This window comes from Micropterus salmoides, unplaced genomic scaffold, assembly GCF_014851395.1.
Source record: "Micropterus salmoides isolate LMB-PRFRI ecotype aquatic unplaced genomic scaffold, ASM1485139v1 Ms_hic_scaffold_821, whole genome shotgun sequence".
Lineage (NCBI taxonomy): Eukaryota > Metazoa > Chordata > Actinopteri > Centrarchiformes > Centrarchidae > Micropterus > Micropterus salmoides.
In genome coordinates, this window is record NW_024044595.1 from 35,202 (window position 1) to 50,000 (window position 14,799).

Consider the following 14,799-nt stretch of genomic DNA (forward strand, 5'->3'; position numbering starts at 1 on the left):
AAAGGTGATGTGAGCTCATCATTAATTGGATGGATGGGTGGACAGAGTCAAACCCCACACTGAGAGGAGTCCGGTGTGGGGGATATTACAAGAACTGAACAACTGGATTGTTTCTAACAAATCCATTACTACATTATACATTCATGTGCCTAAAGATTCAATCTTCTTCTGATTTGATGCGAACGTAACAGATATGGCAAAAAGAAAGGTAAACAAGGGAAGTGTTTGACAATTAAGTGTTCAGTTCAGCCAAAGATGACGTGGGAGGGCTACTCTGCTGAAGTAAAGACTTTGCTCCTCAGTGAGTATCAGAGAACAGCACAGTGCTCTGAAAAGCTTATAAAACGTCCAATCACTGAGGCAAATCCAGAATTATTGAACTACATCTCCCAGCTGGCATGGGGGCACTTCAGGATCCCCCAAGGAAGAGGTGCTGAGGACAAGCCTGTTCACAGCACCTCCTGTTGTAAGCACAGTGCTCACATATAGCCAAAAACCTTTCTCGCGGCAAATATGCTTACATTAAAAGATATTTTGACTAAATAAAATGTTTACTGAATTTACTACATATTACTCTAAACAGTTGCTTAATGTATTTAGTGCCTAGAATGCATCGGGGAGGATTTTACTTTGAAAATCTTAGCCGGGCGTCACTTTATTTTTATTCTTCTCGTTAGTTTGACATTAGTTTCCTCCTCAGTTGAAGACAGTGCCGTGTGAGCAGATATAACGATATATATATGAGCAGACTTCTTTAATGTAAATATTTTCCATTGGTTATTTGTTTTAATAGAATAACTTGATTAAAACAAGTTTTATTTCGACAGTTCAAACAGGAAATTGCTGTATTGACACCAGCCAACTTAACGCACTTTAAGTTAACTATGGGTACGTGGTAGGTAACCCACGGTTTTTTTTCTTACGTAGTAAGTAGCGGTAGTTGGCTGTTAACTTTAAAAAGCTACCCGTATTTAACAGACAAGCCGGACACACACGATGTTTCCTCGTAGGCAGGACTACGGGATGAAAAGGACCGGAGGAGTGCGGAGCGGCTCCTTTATGAACTTTAGGACAACGGTGAACTCGGGCTCCGTGCGCCGCAGCTCCGCGGTGCTGCCGTCGGTGCTAACCTTCCTGGTGATCGTAGCGTCCGGAGGCCTGCTGCTCATGATAGAGAAAGGAATGCTGAGCAGCATGGAGACGCCTCCACCACGGGGAAACAGCAAGCGGCTGGACTTCGTCCGCCAGGTTGGGAAACACAACCCGGCCGCTGTGGACGTGGACTCCCAGGTATAGTAATGTCGCGCACCACGAAGCTCTGCTGGAGTCTTAAAGAAAGTTTTTTTGCCAAGCGAACGTCTGCTGAGGCCAGCGGAGATTCTGATTTGTCCCGTGATTATGTATATCTCACAATATAACAAGAGTTGTGTCATAAAGTGTGTGCACAGCCTTTTCACAAGTGATGTGTGTTAGTGGGTAAAGGATGACTTTCAGTTTGTGTTCAATGGGAAAACCACCACCACCAACCACAAAACTGTTATTAAAAGTTCTGGTTTCTTATAGTTCTCATCAAGAAACCATAAAAAAATCCCTGCAAAGCTTAAGAGTTGGATCAAATGACAACCCGTTGGTCTGGCACAATCCCTTGCTGTAAATACATAAGTAAGTGTGCATATTGTTTATTTCTAACTCTTGGCTTTTTTCCCAGACACCGGACCTCTACCGTTAAGTTGGGGGGCTCTCAAAAGACAGATAGGAACTGTAAAAACAGAAACTAAGCTGAAGCAGCAGCAGCAGGGGCTGAATTTTCCTGACTTTTAGTCTTTAATATGAGCCATAATTCAACTTGATAGTCTTTAATAGTTTTAAGTAGATCCTCTCTGCTTGTTAAAAATCATCTCTTTCAAACTCAAACACTCTGCAGCTTCTATGCAGGGTTTCTGTTCTGAGATTTATCTCCAAACGGAAGTTACTCACGATGAGATAATCAGGGCTATTTTCTCAGACCTGATGTTACACAGCTGTTTTTACACAGGCTGATTTAATACCAACCATGACTAGTAAACTGGTGTGTATTTGTAAAACCTTTAAGTCACTGATCTGTGTTCACATTTAGATCCTCCAGGAGATCCGTAACCGGACCATCAGGACCATGTGCAGCCAGAAGAACACGCCCCACAGCGTCTGGTCCCTGAGCCCTGCGCAGAGGAAGACGCTGTTGCAGCACATCCTAGTAAATGATCAGTACCACTTCCTCTACTGCTACGTCCCCAAAGTGGCCTGCTCCAACTGGAAGAGGGTTCTGAAGGTTCTGAGCGGAGCGCTGGAGAGCGTGGACGTCAGTATCAAGATGGACCACCGCAGCGACCTGCTATTTTTGTCCTCTCTGAAACCTGAGGAGATCCGGTACCGCCTCAAGCACTACTTCAAGTTCATGTTTGTGCGGGAGCCTATGGAACGGCTGCTTTCTGCATACAGGAACAAGTTTGGAGAGATTCAGTCCTACCAGAAAAAGTACGGCGTGGAGATAATAAAGCGCTACAGAAAAGGTCTTGCTAAGGACGCGGCTGTAACAGGAGATGATGTGACCTTTGCAGAGTTTGTCCATTACTTGCTGGATGAGGACGTGGAGCACATGAACGAGCACTGGATGCCGGTTTACAACTTATGCCAACCTTGTGCTGTGAAGTACGACTTCATCGGCTCCTATGAGCACCTTGAAAGCGATGCAGAGTTTGTGCTCCAGCGCATTGGAGCGCCTCCCTATGTTCACTTCCCAGAGAGGCAAACGTGGTACAAGCCGGTCACCACAGAGACGTTACACTATTATCTGTGCAGCTTACCACGGAAGCTACTGAGGGAACTGCTGCCCAAGTACATCTTAGACTTCTCCCTCTTCACTTATCCTCTCCCCCAACACAACCACTGAACACTGTCGGCATTAAATGTACAATGTTTTATAGTTCTGAGATTATTTTTTATAGATTAATTTGTACAAACTGTATTGTGATAGCTGTTACACATTTTTACTTGAGATGTTTGAATATCATTGCAAAATGCTGAGTATTGGAAGAGATGGAGACTCGTCTTCAAAACCACTAAAGCTTGAAATTAGTTGGGGGGGTGGGGGGGGTCCTGTAAATCACTTTGTCCAATCTCAACATGTTCCTGTCATGCACTGTTACAGTAAGCGCACCATTTCAGTATACAATAATAGAAATGGAAATAAGGTTGCAAGACCAAACTTTGTATTTTGCTTGTTTCCTCATCTACACTTTGGAGAAGATAAATCTTGGCTTTAGTGGGCACTCGGTGGTTTAGCAGGCTAAAACACACGCCATGTACTCACAGGTTGGTGGGTTTTAAATCCAGCTCGTGTCGTTTTTGTTGTACGTCACAGCCTCTCCTTCCCGCCCGTCTCCCAACTTTCCTATAACTTTATGGGCTATTTACCTTGTATTAAAACAAAAGTTCAAGTTTTGTGATGCAAGTCACTGCAATTACTGTAATTTTTACATCACTTTATTTTGTGAATAATTTAATAATTTAAACATCATTAAAAAACATGGATATTAAGCATAATACACATAACCACAGGGCTGAACAAATACTTCTATTGCTACATGTGTGAGGTTATAGTTGCTGAGAACCAAATTTACTTCAGAAGCACCAACTCATTCTCAAAGCAGAATCCTAATTTTATCAATGACTGTGTAACGCACTGACAGAGATGAGACATTGCATACAGTCACATAAGTGGAGTCAATGAGAGGTTAAAATGTCTTATGGAGGCCTTCACAATTCATGTCCAGACTCAAGACTAGTGGTTTCTGACTCACTCATCAATGCCTTCATTTGTCTGTCTCTCTAGTCATTAATCCTTGAAGCTCACACTTCTGAAAAGAGAAAGAAAAGAACAAGAGACAAGTTAGGTGAAATAAGGAAGAGAACTAATTTTGAGGTTTTATCCAAAAGCTGAAATTCAATGTCCCAATCCTCACCTGTCTGCTGACTTGTCAGTGGAGCTGTTAAGAGCTCGGAGGATGGAGCGTTCTGGGGTGACGTGATGAGGACTGGTGGAGACGCCGAGGGGCGACAAACTCTGCAGGGACGAGAACGACACACCCTGTCTGCGCATCTCCTGGACGGCCCTCTCACTGAGAACAGAGATCAAGATGTATTGTTTGTGCCTCCACTGTGTTGTTACATCCTTGTAACTACATGTATTACAGCTGTGAGCACCTCAGAAATCAATGGTCTTATTTGAGAGTAACTTGGATATCTTGAGTTTTGTACTGTCGGTCATTTGAAGACATTGCCTTAGGCTATGATTAGGCTATATAAAGCTTTTATTTTAAATAAAAATGGCCAGAACAGTCTAAACTTAATTTTACCAAACTTCAGATCAAGAAATTGTTCAGGTACATGGAGGACATTCGCAGTACTGTCTCTACATCCTGATTCGCTACTTCAAAGATCAAACGCTATGAACGTCAGTTTTTGCAGCCTAGAAAAACAAGCTTGATGTGGGGAAATAACCTAGTTTGTGAACACTGTTGTTGCATCAAATAGCACCTCAATAACGAGGCCACAGAATAAACAATGTTATACAGATATTAGCTGAGTCATTTCACAAAACTAACATAAAATACCTTTTGTAATAATACTGACTGACTGTAATTTGTGTCAAACTTGCAGCTTTGGTTGAGTCGAGTTAAGTCGTTCCGCTCACCGTTCAAAGCGCTCAGTGGTCAACTGTCTTTTCAGAACGTCCATCTCCGTCTGCAGCTGGGAGACTTTGCCTCGGAGCTGGGACACCTCCCTGGCGTGCTCCGCACTGAGTGTATTTACACACGAAAAACAAACCGTAATCAACTATTTGGGGGTGGGCATTTTTATTCAAGTCTTAAAGTTCAAGCCAACAGTGGATTTGTTTACGTTCTGCTGTCAGCCAGGGTCAGCCTATCACGCAGGACCTTCAGCTCCGACTCCCTCTCGCTGGCTGTCAGGTGGGTTTGGAACTCCTTGTGCCGATTGGTGGAGAGCAGTGTCTCAAGGTTACGGACGGTCAGCCTCTCACTGGCCAGTTGTTTCTTAAGTAGCTCCGTCTCTGACCGCACATCCTCCAGCTCTCCTGTGACCTAGAAAACATGTAGCTTTTATTTATTTAGTTATCTATTTACCGAGATAGAAAACTACTGCTGCTGCTCCCCTGCACGTGTAACCTCGAGCTGAATGCAACCAGTTCACAGCAATGTTGATGTAAAGGCGGAGCAGGCCTCACCCTCTCTAGATCCATGCTCTTGGAAGTGAGCTGACGTGCAGTGAGCTCCTTGCCGGAGTCCAACTTGACACAGAGCTCCCTGACAGATGCCAGATCCGAGAGGAGAGCGGCCTTCTCCTCCTGTGTTTTGTGTAGCTCTTCCTCTAGTCGGGACATCCCACGAACCAACGATGATACTTGGGCTTCGTAAGCCTGTAGGGCCTGCGTATGCTGGGGAAACAGCAGGGTGAAAGCTACAGTTTATTCTCTAATTATTGCTATAACTTGGTGTATACTGTATAGAAATACGTATTTCTGCACAATGCAGATGTGTCAGATGTGCTTCTTCCATCCCATGTCTCACCTGCTGGAGTTCTCTCTTCTGGTGGCTGACAGTATCGCGGAGGTGTCTCCGTTCTGAGTCTGAAGACAGCAGCTCCATGCGGATGGAGTTATTGAGGCCTTCAGCCTGCTGCAACTTCTGCTCCCGCTCCTCCACCTCGGAGTGGGCCATCCTGAAACGATCCAGCAGGTCCCTGTTCTCCTGCTCCTGTGGGTCAACACCTAGCAGTCAGCTGGCAGGCAGGAGAGGGTGTATAGGAAGTCCAAGCAACTCATAAGACTGCTAAAAAGACTCTCCCAGGCAAAGCATCAGAAAGACAGTATCTACTTTAAAGAGGCTCAAACAGCTACAGGAGTGCACAGTTTTCTCTTGCCTTTGTGGCCATCAGTTTCTCTATTCTGGACACTTCAGAAATGTAAGAGTGAACCCTCAACTTCAGCTCATCCTTCTCATGCAAAGCCTCCTCCATCTCCACATGTACAGCCTGCACAAACAGACAACAGCAGCTGGTGTTATTTCTTCCTCATTTCCTTTGTACATGACACAGAAGAAACATAGACAGACTAAAGACTTCATACATACTTGGTTCTCTCTGGTCATTGTAGCCAGGTCATCTTGCAGCCTCCTGTTCTCCCTGACTGTGATTTCTTTGTCTCTCCTGAGTACAGCCAGCTCCTCCTGACAGGCATCCAGCTGCCTCCTCAGGCTGGTTATCTCCCTCTCACGGCTGTTTAACGCCCCCTGCAGCTGACTGCAAGGATCACATATTAATGTTGCCACAAGCTTGCTGAGAGAAACACATGGTTTTTGAACTTAAGACCACATTACTCACGCTAATGAGTTGTCCATGTTTGTGACTGTGAGTCTCACATCTTCTAGAGTCTTTTCCTGTGAAAATACCAAATAATTATGCCTTATTAATACTTTTCAAGCACAACTCATCTTTTCATTAGGTTCACATTTCCTTTGACTAACAAGAACTGCTGAAGCCCCACATTAACTTAGGTTAGTTTGAAGAAAGGATTTTGGCACAGAAAGATCTGGACTTTGGATTTGTCCCCCATCGCTTACCGTACATCGGAATTGCTTTTCCATAGCCGGTATGAACAGGAGGAAAGATTACAGGGGCCAATGATTTTTTAAATGTACATATGGGCTTGAGTATTGTTTTGGGTCCTGATTGAAAAAATATGCACCAATCCTTAAATAAAAGCTTGTGATGTTGATGAGGTTTCTCGGTCATGGCTACCTTTTTAGATTGTTCCTCCTGGAGAACAACCAGTTTCTCAGTCTTTTGATCCACCTCATCTTGAAGAGTGTCTTTTTCTCTATCCAGGGCGGAGATGGACTTGTGAAGAGCAGCCACTTCCTCCTTGTGCTTGGAGCCCTGCTGACTCAGCTCCCCTGTCAGATGAAACTAAAGTCAGGAAACAGCCACAGAAAATAATACGGAACAATACAACGCTGACTATAGCGGTCCGTCCTGAACAAAATATTCACTTATTCTCTCCTCCAATTTCTCAATCTGCTCATGAGCAGCACGCAGCTCATTCATCTTCACAGACAGCCTGTGTTGGGTATCAGACAGTGACTGCTCCATCTGCTCCTGAAGGAGCCTGTAGAGAGATGGGGAAAACTCCATCAGCCCTCTAACAAGTTAGCTTTCAGTTTGTCCACAGGAACAAAAGCAAGCATGGGGAAAACAAACGAAAACAGAGGGAAGCGATGACATACTAGACAATTGATAACACAATGCTATTATGAAAAGTAGTGAGAAGAAACTTTTTTTTTTGTATATAATGAGCAACATTTCTATAAGAATATGCATTTAACACACATTTCGGGCAGCAGAATTATGGGGCTATTCTTAAGGAAAGCTCAGGCACATCATAGTCATTTTGTTAATTTCCCGCATTTTGTTTTGACAAACCTCAGAGCATTAGACTCAGCCCTCTGCTGGGCGACCTCCTCTGCATTCTGGACCAGAGCAGCAGACCGAACCTTTAGCTCCTCCTCCACAGCCTCTCTGTTCTCCTTCAGCAGACACACCTGTGACCGCAGCTCCAGCCTCTCCCGCTCCAACTACTCACCAAAACACAAAATGTGCCAGGATGAAGTAGGACCAAAGTTACAGTAGTGACCATTACATATTAACTGGGTCCTGGGACTTTGGAATTGTACATTATAAGCACATGATTTATTTAAATAAAAAACAAAAATCATGCTTACACTCTTCATGGCATTCTCCAGGTCAAGAATCCTCCTCTCTTCTGCCTGTCTGTCTGTGAGAGCTGACGTCTGGGCAACCTGCAAACAGTTTGAATATTTGTGTGTGTGTTAGGCTAAAAACATTCCACACTAGTTAAAACTAGTTTACAACATGCCAATGCTGTCTCTGAGCTTAGATGAACAAGCGACAGATTTGAGTAGTGCTGCATCTAATGATTATTTTTATATATATATATCTTTATCAATTTATCCAGATTGTTAACAATTAATGTTAATCATAAAAAATTTGTCATTTAAAATGTCAGAAAATATGGTAAAATTGCCAAGATGAGGACTTCAAATGTGCTGTTTTGACAGGCAACCCATAGATATTCAATTTACTATAATATAAAACAAAGAAAAACAGCAAATATTGATGTTAGAGAAGCTGGAACCCTTGAATTTCTTTGCCATTTTTGCTTAAAGAAATGACTTATCTCTTATCAAAATTGTTGCTAATAAATTTTCTGTCACCCGACTAATTGATTTAGACTAGTTCAAAATATGTTAAACCCTACAGTCTGCAAGCTAACAAAAACTAACAACTTTGTTATTTTACAGCTTACGAGATAACCTGTCTTTGAGACCATTACGCTGGATCATGAAAGGCATTACTCTTAGACTAACCTTTAATCTCTCCATCAGTGTGTCTCTTTCAATGCTCATCTGCTCGATTCTGATTTCTGCCCGTTTGATGTCCTCCTTCAGTTTCAAGGGGTCAGCTGACACATCTGTGCTACGGGCCAGCTTAAGGTCCTCTTGAGCCTGAGTGAACAAAAACATTTGGTCCATAAAAGTTTCAGATAAATAGGTTCCAACTGGTGGAATAATGTTTCTAAAACCCACTTGCTTAAACAGCGTTTTAAAGTGGTCTCTCTCAGTGCTGAGGGCCTTCACGTCCTTCTGGATGTCCTCCATGTGCTTCTCAAAGTCCAACAGGGCAGCCTTCAGCTCATCTCTTTCCATTACTAAACGAAGCAGTTCTGTCTCTGAAACACCTCCCTGAAATTTTGAGGCCATTATCTACTTGTTGTGTCCGTTTTTATGAGGATCACATGAAAATCTATTGAACAAAATGTTTTTCTTACCCTCGTTACTTTGGACAAAGGACTCCTACCCCTGCCTGGACTACGGCTGGGGCTTAAATCCAGGCCACCAGCCCCTCTGGCTCGTTTATAGCGCTCGGCCTCGTGGCGATAGTAATCCCTCTCCTCCTCTAGACTCTTGACAAATGCATCCAGCCGCGATGGGGAGCGCTCCCTTCCACAAACACCATGTTTAGCCCGCATGGTCTCCAACTCCAGCACCAGGTCTTTGTCTAGGAAACAGCAACAAGTCAGTAATACATGCATGTCAACAATGTAAAGCTGCTATAAGAACCACAGTTGAGGTAAACCAAACTGCTGCTTACCAGCTGCCATCATTTTCTCAATTTTGTCCTGCAGCCTGATTTTCTCCTCCTCCAGGAAATTCACTAGTCCCTCCATTTTCTCATTCTGCTCTTTGAGCTCCACCAGCTGGTCTCTGAGACGGTCTTTTTCAAAGTCACCTTCAGACCGCTCCTGAATTAGATCATTACCAAGAGATTCTGGATTTAGCTTGCACAATCAAACATAGGACAGATATTTGGCACGGTACAGTGGTTTATGCTCACTGAAGGATGTCATTTATATAATAAAATTTAGGAGTATTCCAATTAAGGAAAATAAATATATTAAGTATAGAATATTTACTGTACATACCCTTCTCATTTTTGTGATAATGTCCTCCAATTCTTCGATGACTCTCTGTTGCCTTTGGATTTCTTTCTGTTGAGAAAAGAGATTTCAGGTTTGAGTGTCTTCACTGTATCCATTCACACTTTCTTACCCACATAACGTCTTTCCACACACACTCCCATGTTCTTACTTTAGTTTCTTGCAGTTCCACATCAGCGGTTTCCAACACGCGCTCCTTGTCCATCTCCAGCCGCTTCGCGAGGTCGTCTATGTGCGTCAGCTCTTCACACAGTTCCAGGTTCTTTAAAGACAGATTGGCCACTTCGGTGGAGGCATCCTTCTTCCTCTGCTGCAGTCCCTCTACCTTCTGCTCCAGTGTCCTGTTGGACTCCTGGAGGTATTCGATCTGTGTAACACAAAGCAGCAGCTCAACAGAGAGGATGGTGGGTACTTGCAACCATGCAGACCACTTCCAGAGGAACTGGGCTCTGTTGTAGGATCTCTGATCATCTCATGCTCCAGAAATATTCTATATGTATTCATACATCAGCGAAAATATACTATTTGACTGCTATGCTTGCCTGAAGGTTCAGATGGGCGATCAGTTTCTCATTGCTGATGTTCTGAGCCTCGAGGGAAATTACATCATGAGGTCGTCCTCCCTGGAGAGCACGATTCAGACGGTCGATCTCTTTGTCCCTCCCATCCACCTGCGCCAACAAAAAAAGAAAAAGCAACATCTCGTCTCCTCTTTACTGACATTTACCATGTCACAGCATAAAATGCTTCTAGTTCATTTATTTCTTACCTGTGTATTCAAGTGTTTTATAAATTCCTGAGCATGTTCCAGGTCAAGTTTGACCTTTATGATGTCTTCCTGTAGCTCGTGAATTCTACAAACACAAATGTCTTAGTCAGTCAGTCGCTGAAGCGAGCTGCAATTAACACATCCATCAACTAGTTCCCACCTCACTCAATAATACAGTTTAGCTGTCACAGATGAAAACAAACCTTCCATCTGCCAGCTGCAGCAGGTCAGCTATATACGGATCATCAGGCTGCGACACAGGATACGCTGAGGTAGAGGAGGAAGGTATGAGCTCATCAATCTGCATTCTCTGACGTCTGAAAGGGATGCTGCGCTTCTTTCCACCTGTGAAAGTGTGAGAGGAAATGAGGCCACAATTCTTCCATTATGATTAACAATTGACTTTCAATATGGTTCAGCGAAAATGTTTTTGACCAAAAATGTACCAAAGTCAAATATCACTTTCAATGTGTTGTCACAGGGCTTAGGTGAGACCCCTGGCATTACCTGGTGTCTGCACCACAGCTTGCATGTTCTTCTCCTGCAGCTGTTGGATACGCTCAGCTTTAGCCTTGCTGTCCTTCTCCAAGCAGCGAACTTTGTGCACATACTGATTATTTAAAAACTTCAGGTCAGATGTCTCATGGTCCAGTTTTCTGATGTGGGTCTTGAGCTCTGAAAGAAGAAATGATCGTGTTGAAAACATCAAACCGTTTTTTTGTGTGTGGGTCAAGGATGTGGGAAAATGCTTCAGACTGCACTGGGGAGGGGGACCAAGCTTTACCTCTGGTGACACGGTCCTTCTCCTCCTTCAGCTTGAGAAGCTCGAGGTGCAGCTCATTGTTCTCCCTGACCACTCGAGCATTTTCTGCCCTGTGTGGCTCCAGAAGGGCATCAAGGTTTCGACTTTCTTTTTCAGTTTTCCCTGCTGACAGTTTGGCATTGCGAAGACTTTCAGTTGTGTGGACCAGGTCACTGCAACACAGAGGAAAATATGTCTTTTGTAGATCTCATCTGTTCATCAACTGTTACTGACTCGCTGGCATTAAGGAGAGCAGGTGCCGAAGGTCTCACCTGAATAGTTTCTCCACTAGTGGCAGTGACTCTATTGCCAGTGGCTGTCGGTACCCCAGCTGATCCAGACGCTTCCTCAAATTGACGAACTTCCTCTCCGCGCTGTTGTTCATGGCTGTGATGTGACACAATCAGGGTGCAAAATTAGCACCAGGCACATGCTGGTAAAATATTCAAATGGCTGGTAGATTTACTTCTCTCAGCAAGATATGATGATATGAATGATAATCTAATGAGTGGCTGGTACACTTCGGAGCATTCACTAGCCATTGGCTGGTGAACATTTGCACCCTGGACACCATAAAGCAACGATTAGCGTTACAGTTGATACTTAAATTAACGTAAATTGATCAGACCCGTATTGGTTAGGGGGGTAACATCAACCTACATTGGCTGATAAACTTGCTAGTTAGCCAGTTATTTGATGTTGGCTAATGTTATGCAGCTAACTTAGCTTACAGGCTAATAATCCAATATTAGCATTAGCGTTATGTGTGGATAGCCACTGAGCTAGTATTACCTGCTTCTGAGATAACAAATATAACGTTAGCATTAGACTAATCAGCACCGTTCAGCTAAAGTTACCGTTAATCAATTAGCAAGCGTTAAATCTCAGGAGTTTGCGTCACCATACCTTTCTTGGAAGGACACCGCTTTCCTGACAGCTAGCCTGACTAACGTCAACTTACGGCATAAATGTCTCGCTTGGACGAAGTATAATATAATTACATGTTTATTAATAGCATTCCACTTTGTTCTGTTAAGGTTTAATAACCAACAACTGTTGCGTTAACATGTTTCCGCGGTAGAAGGGTTTGAAAAGAGCGCCGATGATCTCTGGTTTGGATTCGTCACCATGGAAGTGGCTGTGGATCATCTGTGGCGGCGCGTTTAGTGAGCCGGCGTTGTCCGCCGCCCAGGGCGGGGTCGGTACAGAGATTGAACCCAAGCATAAAAAGAAATATCTAATGTCATGTGTTGTTTAACAATAAAATAAAATATTGATACAGCACTGAATGGGTCGGCAACTGCAAATTTATTATGTACATATGGCATAAAGACATAACAAAAATATAACATAATCAATTCAGTATTTAGAGCAGAGAGGTGTTGAACCTCAAATGAACAGGCGCACACACACAATGCAGAGATATCTGCATGACCACTGTCCAGTGTACAAATCCCTTTCATTAAAATACACAGGCGCACACAGAGAAGAAATGCTCATTGTCCAAAACAACAATAGAGGGTAGTTTGTGAGTAGCTAGTGTATCTCTTGCCTGTGTGAGGCAGTAGTGAATCATAGTGCATAGCAGTTAGACTAATGAGACTGAGCAATGCTGGAAAAGTACTCCAACATGTCCTGGATGGTAAAGTCCATGGTGATTCCAGATCCAGGGTAGCATCTGCCGATCAAATCTTCAAAGTGCTTGTACTGACGGATGAACTCGTCTTGCATGGAGTGCCACACCACCTGGTGGAGAAAAACAGGAAGGGCAACAGAGAGGAGATGAAGAGACATGACACCACTTATCAGCTGAGCAGTTCGACCCCTTAAAATGTTTCATTTCTCACCTGTAGCAGACTCTCTTCTTCACACAGATGTTTGTCCACCTTCTTGTAGAGGTTGTCAAGTCCCTTTTTCACCTCTTTGCCAGGATACTCTTTGATAACTTTACGCAGCTCTTGTTTGTTGAAGGCCAGCTGGTAGCTCACCTCCTCCTCGCGAACGCCCTGGGCTACACGTGCCTCAACTCCTTCAAAGAAATGCTGCAGGAGAAAGTTAAGAGTTTACCACCGCTGAGTAAATGCTCACATCCTGCATATCACCACTCATGTCCAGGAACACGCCAAATGTTTGTGATAACTCTTAAAATACACTATGACTTACATTTAGTTTTTCCAGAGGCTGGCCCAGAGAGTTGATCACATAAGACTGCAGATGGTCTGTGTATTTGTGCTTGGCCTCTCGCCTCTCAGCCTCCAGGCATGAGATCTTTAGACGTGACAGTGTGGAAAAGATGTGGTGGAAGTTCTCCATCATCACAACGTCCCGCGGCGTCTTCTGGCTTTCATTGGCCACCTTCTCCACTAAAAAAACAAACTATATTCAGAACTTTGTTTACCAGACATCACATAAACACCACATCATCTATAGCCAAGAAGCAGGTGCTTTTGGTTGACCAGCGGTCTCACCATTCATGAAGACAGCCCTGATAAGTTTGACATAAGCTTTATCCAGGTCCCCTCTGCGCTCTGCGTTACGGAAGATTGTTTCAGCCAGCTCGGCAAACTCCTCAAAGCCAGTAACAAAAAGCAGGATCCCAACTTTGCTTTTCTTAGAAATCTTCACTTCCTCCATCTGTCTGATCTGTCCAGACTGTGAGAAAAAATAGATTGTGTTGGCACGACATCTCCATTTTCAAAAGACGAGAATATTCCTCATCTTTTGGACTCTACTCACAATGCATTTGTCAAAGTTCCTCTTGACAGTGACCAGCACATTTCCCAAAGTAGTGCTGAGGTAAGACGCCGGGTCAACGTTCTCAGCTGTCCACACATGGTGACTCATCTTCACCAGCATGTACAGAGAGTTGAAGCTGTCTATCTTGTCGCCCAGAGCAATGAGACTGTTGAGCTCCGTCTCGATGCTCTGGAAGATTTTGTTCATCATCAGCCGCACCATGTCTTTCCTTGAGTCACGGGGAGGGAAACGAGTGAACGAAACAGAAAGTTGAGGGGGAAAAAAGCAGTGACAAGTGAAACAAGGATAAGGGAGCGATTCATAGAAAATATAAATAATGTTTCTGGCAGAGAAGATGACTTATATACTTATACTGCCACTGCTGTGCCACTACTCACTCTGATGACATGGAGTATCTGTGTTCAGCCTGGGCAGGCACTCTTGACAGCATGCCTCCATCTGATTCCTCTGTTTCAGGCTGACAAGAAAAGAGACATAAAACATGACAAATCTAAACAAACATCTGCTGACATATATGAATGATGCTGTAACTACAAACAAGCCGTGCCTGTTATTGCTCTATTATATCACGCTTTCAGGCAAGAAAAATGTTCCAATTTCAGATGCCACCACACATGAGTACAGCTTCTAACAACAACGACAACTCATCAGCAGGTGGTGTACCGTATGATCCTCCTGTCACCTATTTCAGATACCTGGTCATATTTACCTGAGCAAGAGGGGGTGTAACTGTCGGGTGCTGCTGCAGCTTGAAGAACTTGCTAATGAAGTCTTGTTCTGCAAGACACAGAGGCTCCAGCTCACTGAGGACCTGCTCAAATATCTGCAAATAAGAAATAC

General features: G+C 43.7%; 3 protein-coding genes across 4 annotated transcripts; 1 reads left to right on the plus strand and 2 right to left on the minus strand.

Annotated features, from left to right (window-relative positions):
* Positions 1-996: 996 nt before the first annotated feature.
* Positions 997-3,490, plus strand: chst14 (carbohydrate (N-acetylgalactosamine 4-0) sulfotransferase 14). The gene is made up of 2 exons (XM_038707314.1): positions 997-1,290; positions 2,117-3,490. The coding sequence occupies exons 1-2, from the start codon at positions 997-999 to the stop codon at positions 2,927-2,929; spliced, it is 1,107 nt and encodes a 368-aa protein (XP_038563242.1). The 3' UTR covers positions 2,930-3,490.
* Positions 3,491-3,506: 16 nt separating this feature from the next.
* Positions 3,507-12,346, minus strand: cep135 (centrosomal protein 135). 2 transcript variants are annotated; one of them, XM_038707311.1, is made up of 26 exons: positions 12,109-12,346; positions 11,475-11,589; positions 11,185-11,375; positions 10,908-11,075; positions 10,604-10,745; positions 10,401-10,485; positions 10,174-10,302; positions 9,783-9,998; positions 9,617-9,682; positions 9,286-9,436; positions 8,963-9,192; positions 8,721-8,876; positions 8,502-8,639; positions 7,836-7,913; positions 7,537-7,688; positions 7,107-7,222; positions 6,856-7,010; positions 6,439-6,494; positions 6,189-6,357; positions 5,980-6,090; positions 5,628-5,813; positions 5,285-5,494; positions 4,939-5,141; positions 4,733-4,837; positions 4,002-4,157; positions 3,507-3,896 (listed from the first exon to the last, which is right to left on the minus strand). In XM_038707311.1, the coding sequence occupies exons 2-26, from the start codon at positions 11,585-11,587 to the stop codon at positions 3,875-3,877; spliced, it is 3,504 nt and encodes a 1,167-aa protein (XP_038563239.1). In that variant the 5' UTR covers positions 11,588-11,589; positions 12,109-12,346; the 3' UTR covers positions 3,507-3,874. The 2 variants fall into 2 exon arrangements, with proteins under 2 accessions (XP_038563239.1, XP_038563240.1); XM_038707312.1 differs by lacking the exon at positions 3,507-3,896 and having other exon boundaries at positions 3,983-4,157.
* Positions 12,347-12,487: 141 nt separating this feature from the next.
* Positions 12,488-14,782, minus strand: LOC119894648 (exocyst complex component 1-like; the record flags this gene model as incomplete). The annotated part of the gene is given in 7 exon segments (XM_038707313.1): positions 12,488-12,948; positions 13,050-13,244; positions 13,366-13,565; positions 13,671-13,854; positions 13,939-14,167; positions 14,337-14,416; positions 14,669-14,782. Coding segments are annotated over 7 exon segments (1,155 nt in total), but the record flags the coding sequence as incomplete, so codon positions are not given.
* Between the last annotated feature and the right edge of the window lie 17 nt (positions 14,783-14,799).

What these genes read in the sequence shown, in the direction of transcription:
- chst14 (XM_038707314.1), top strand. Translation starts at nt 997, where the DNA reads ATGTTTCCTCGTAGGCAGGACTACGGGATGAAAAGGACCGGAGGAGTG. An exon ending in CTGTGGACGTGGACTCCCAG is followed by an intron (nt 1,291 to 2,116) that starts GTATAGTAATGT and finishes GTTCACATTTAG; the next exon opens with ATCCTCCAGGAGATCCGTAA.
- cep135 (XM_038707311.1), bottom strand. Translation starts at nt 11,587, where the DNA reads ATGAACAACAGCGCGGAGAGGAAGTTCGTCAATTTGAGGAAGCGTCTG. An exon ending in CACTGATGGAGAGATTAAAG is followed by an intron (nt 7,914 to 8,501) that starts GTTAGTCTAAGA and finishes AACTGTTTGCAG; the next exon opens with GTTGCCCAGACGTCAGCTCT. An exon ending in ACCCTGGCTGACAGCAGAAC is followed by an intron (nt 4,838 to 4,938) that starts GTAAACAAATCC and finishes AAATACACTCAG; the next exon opens with TGCGGAGCACGCCAGGGAGG.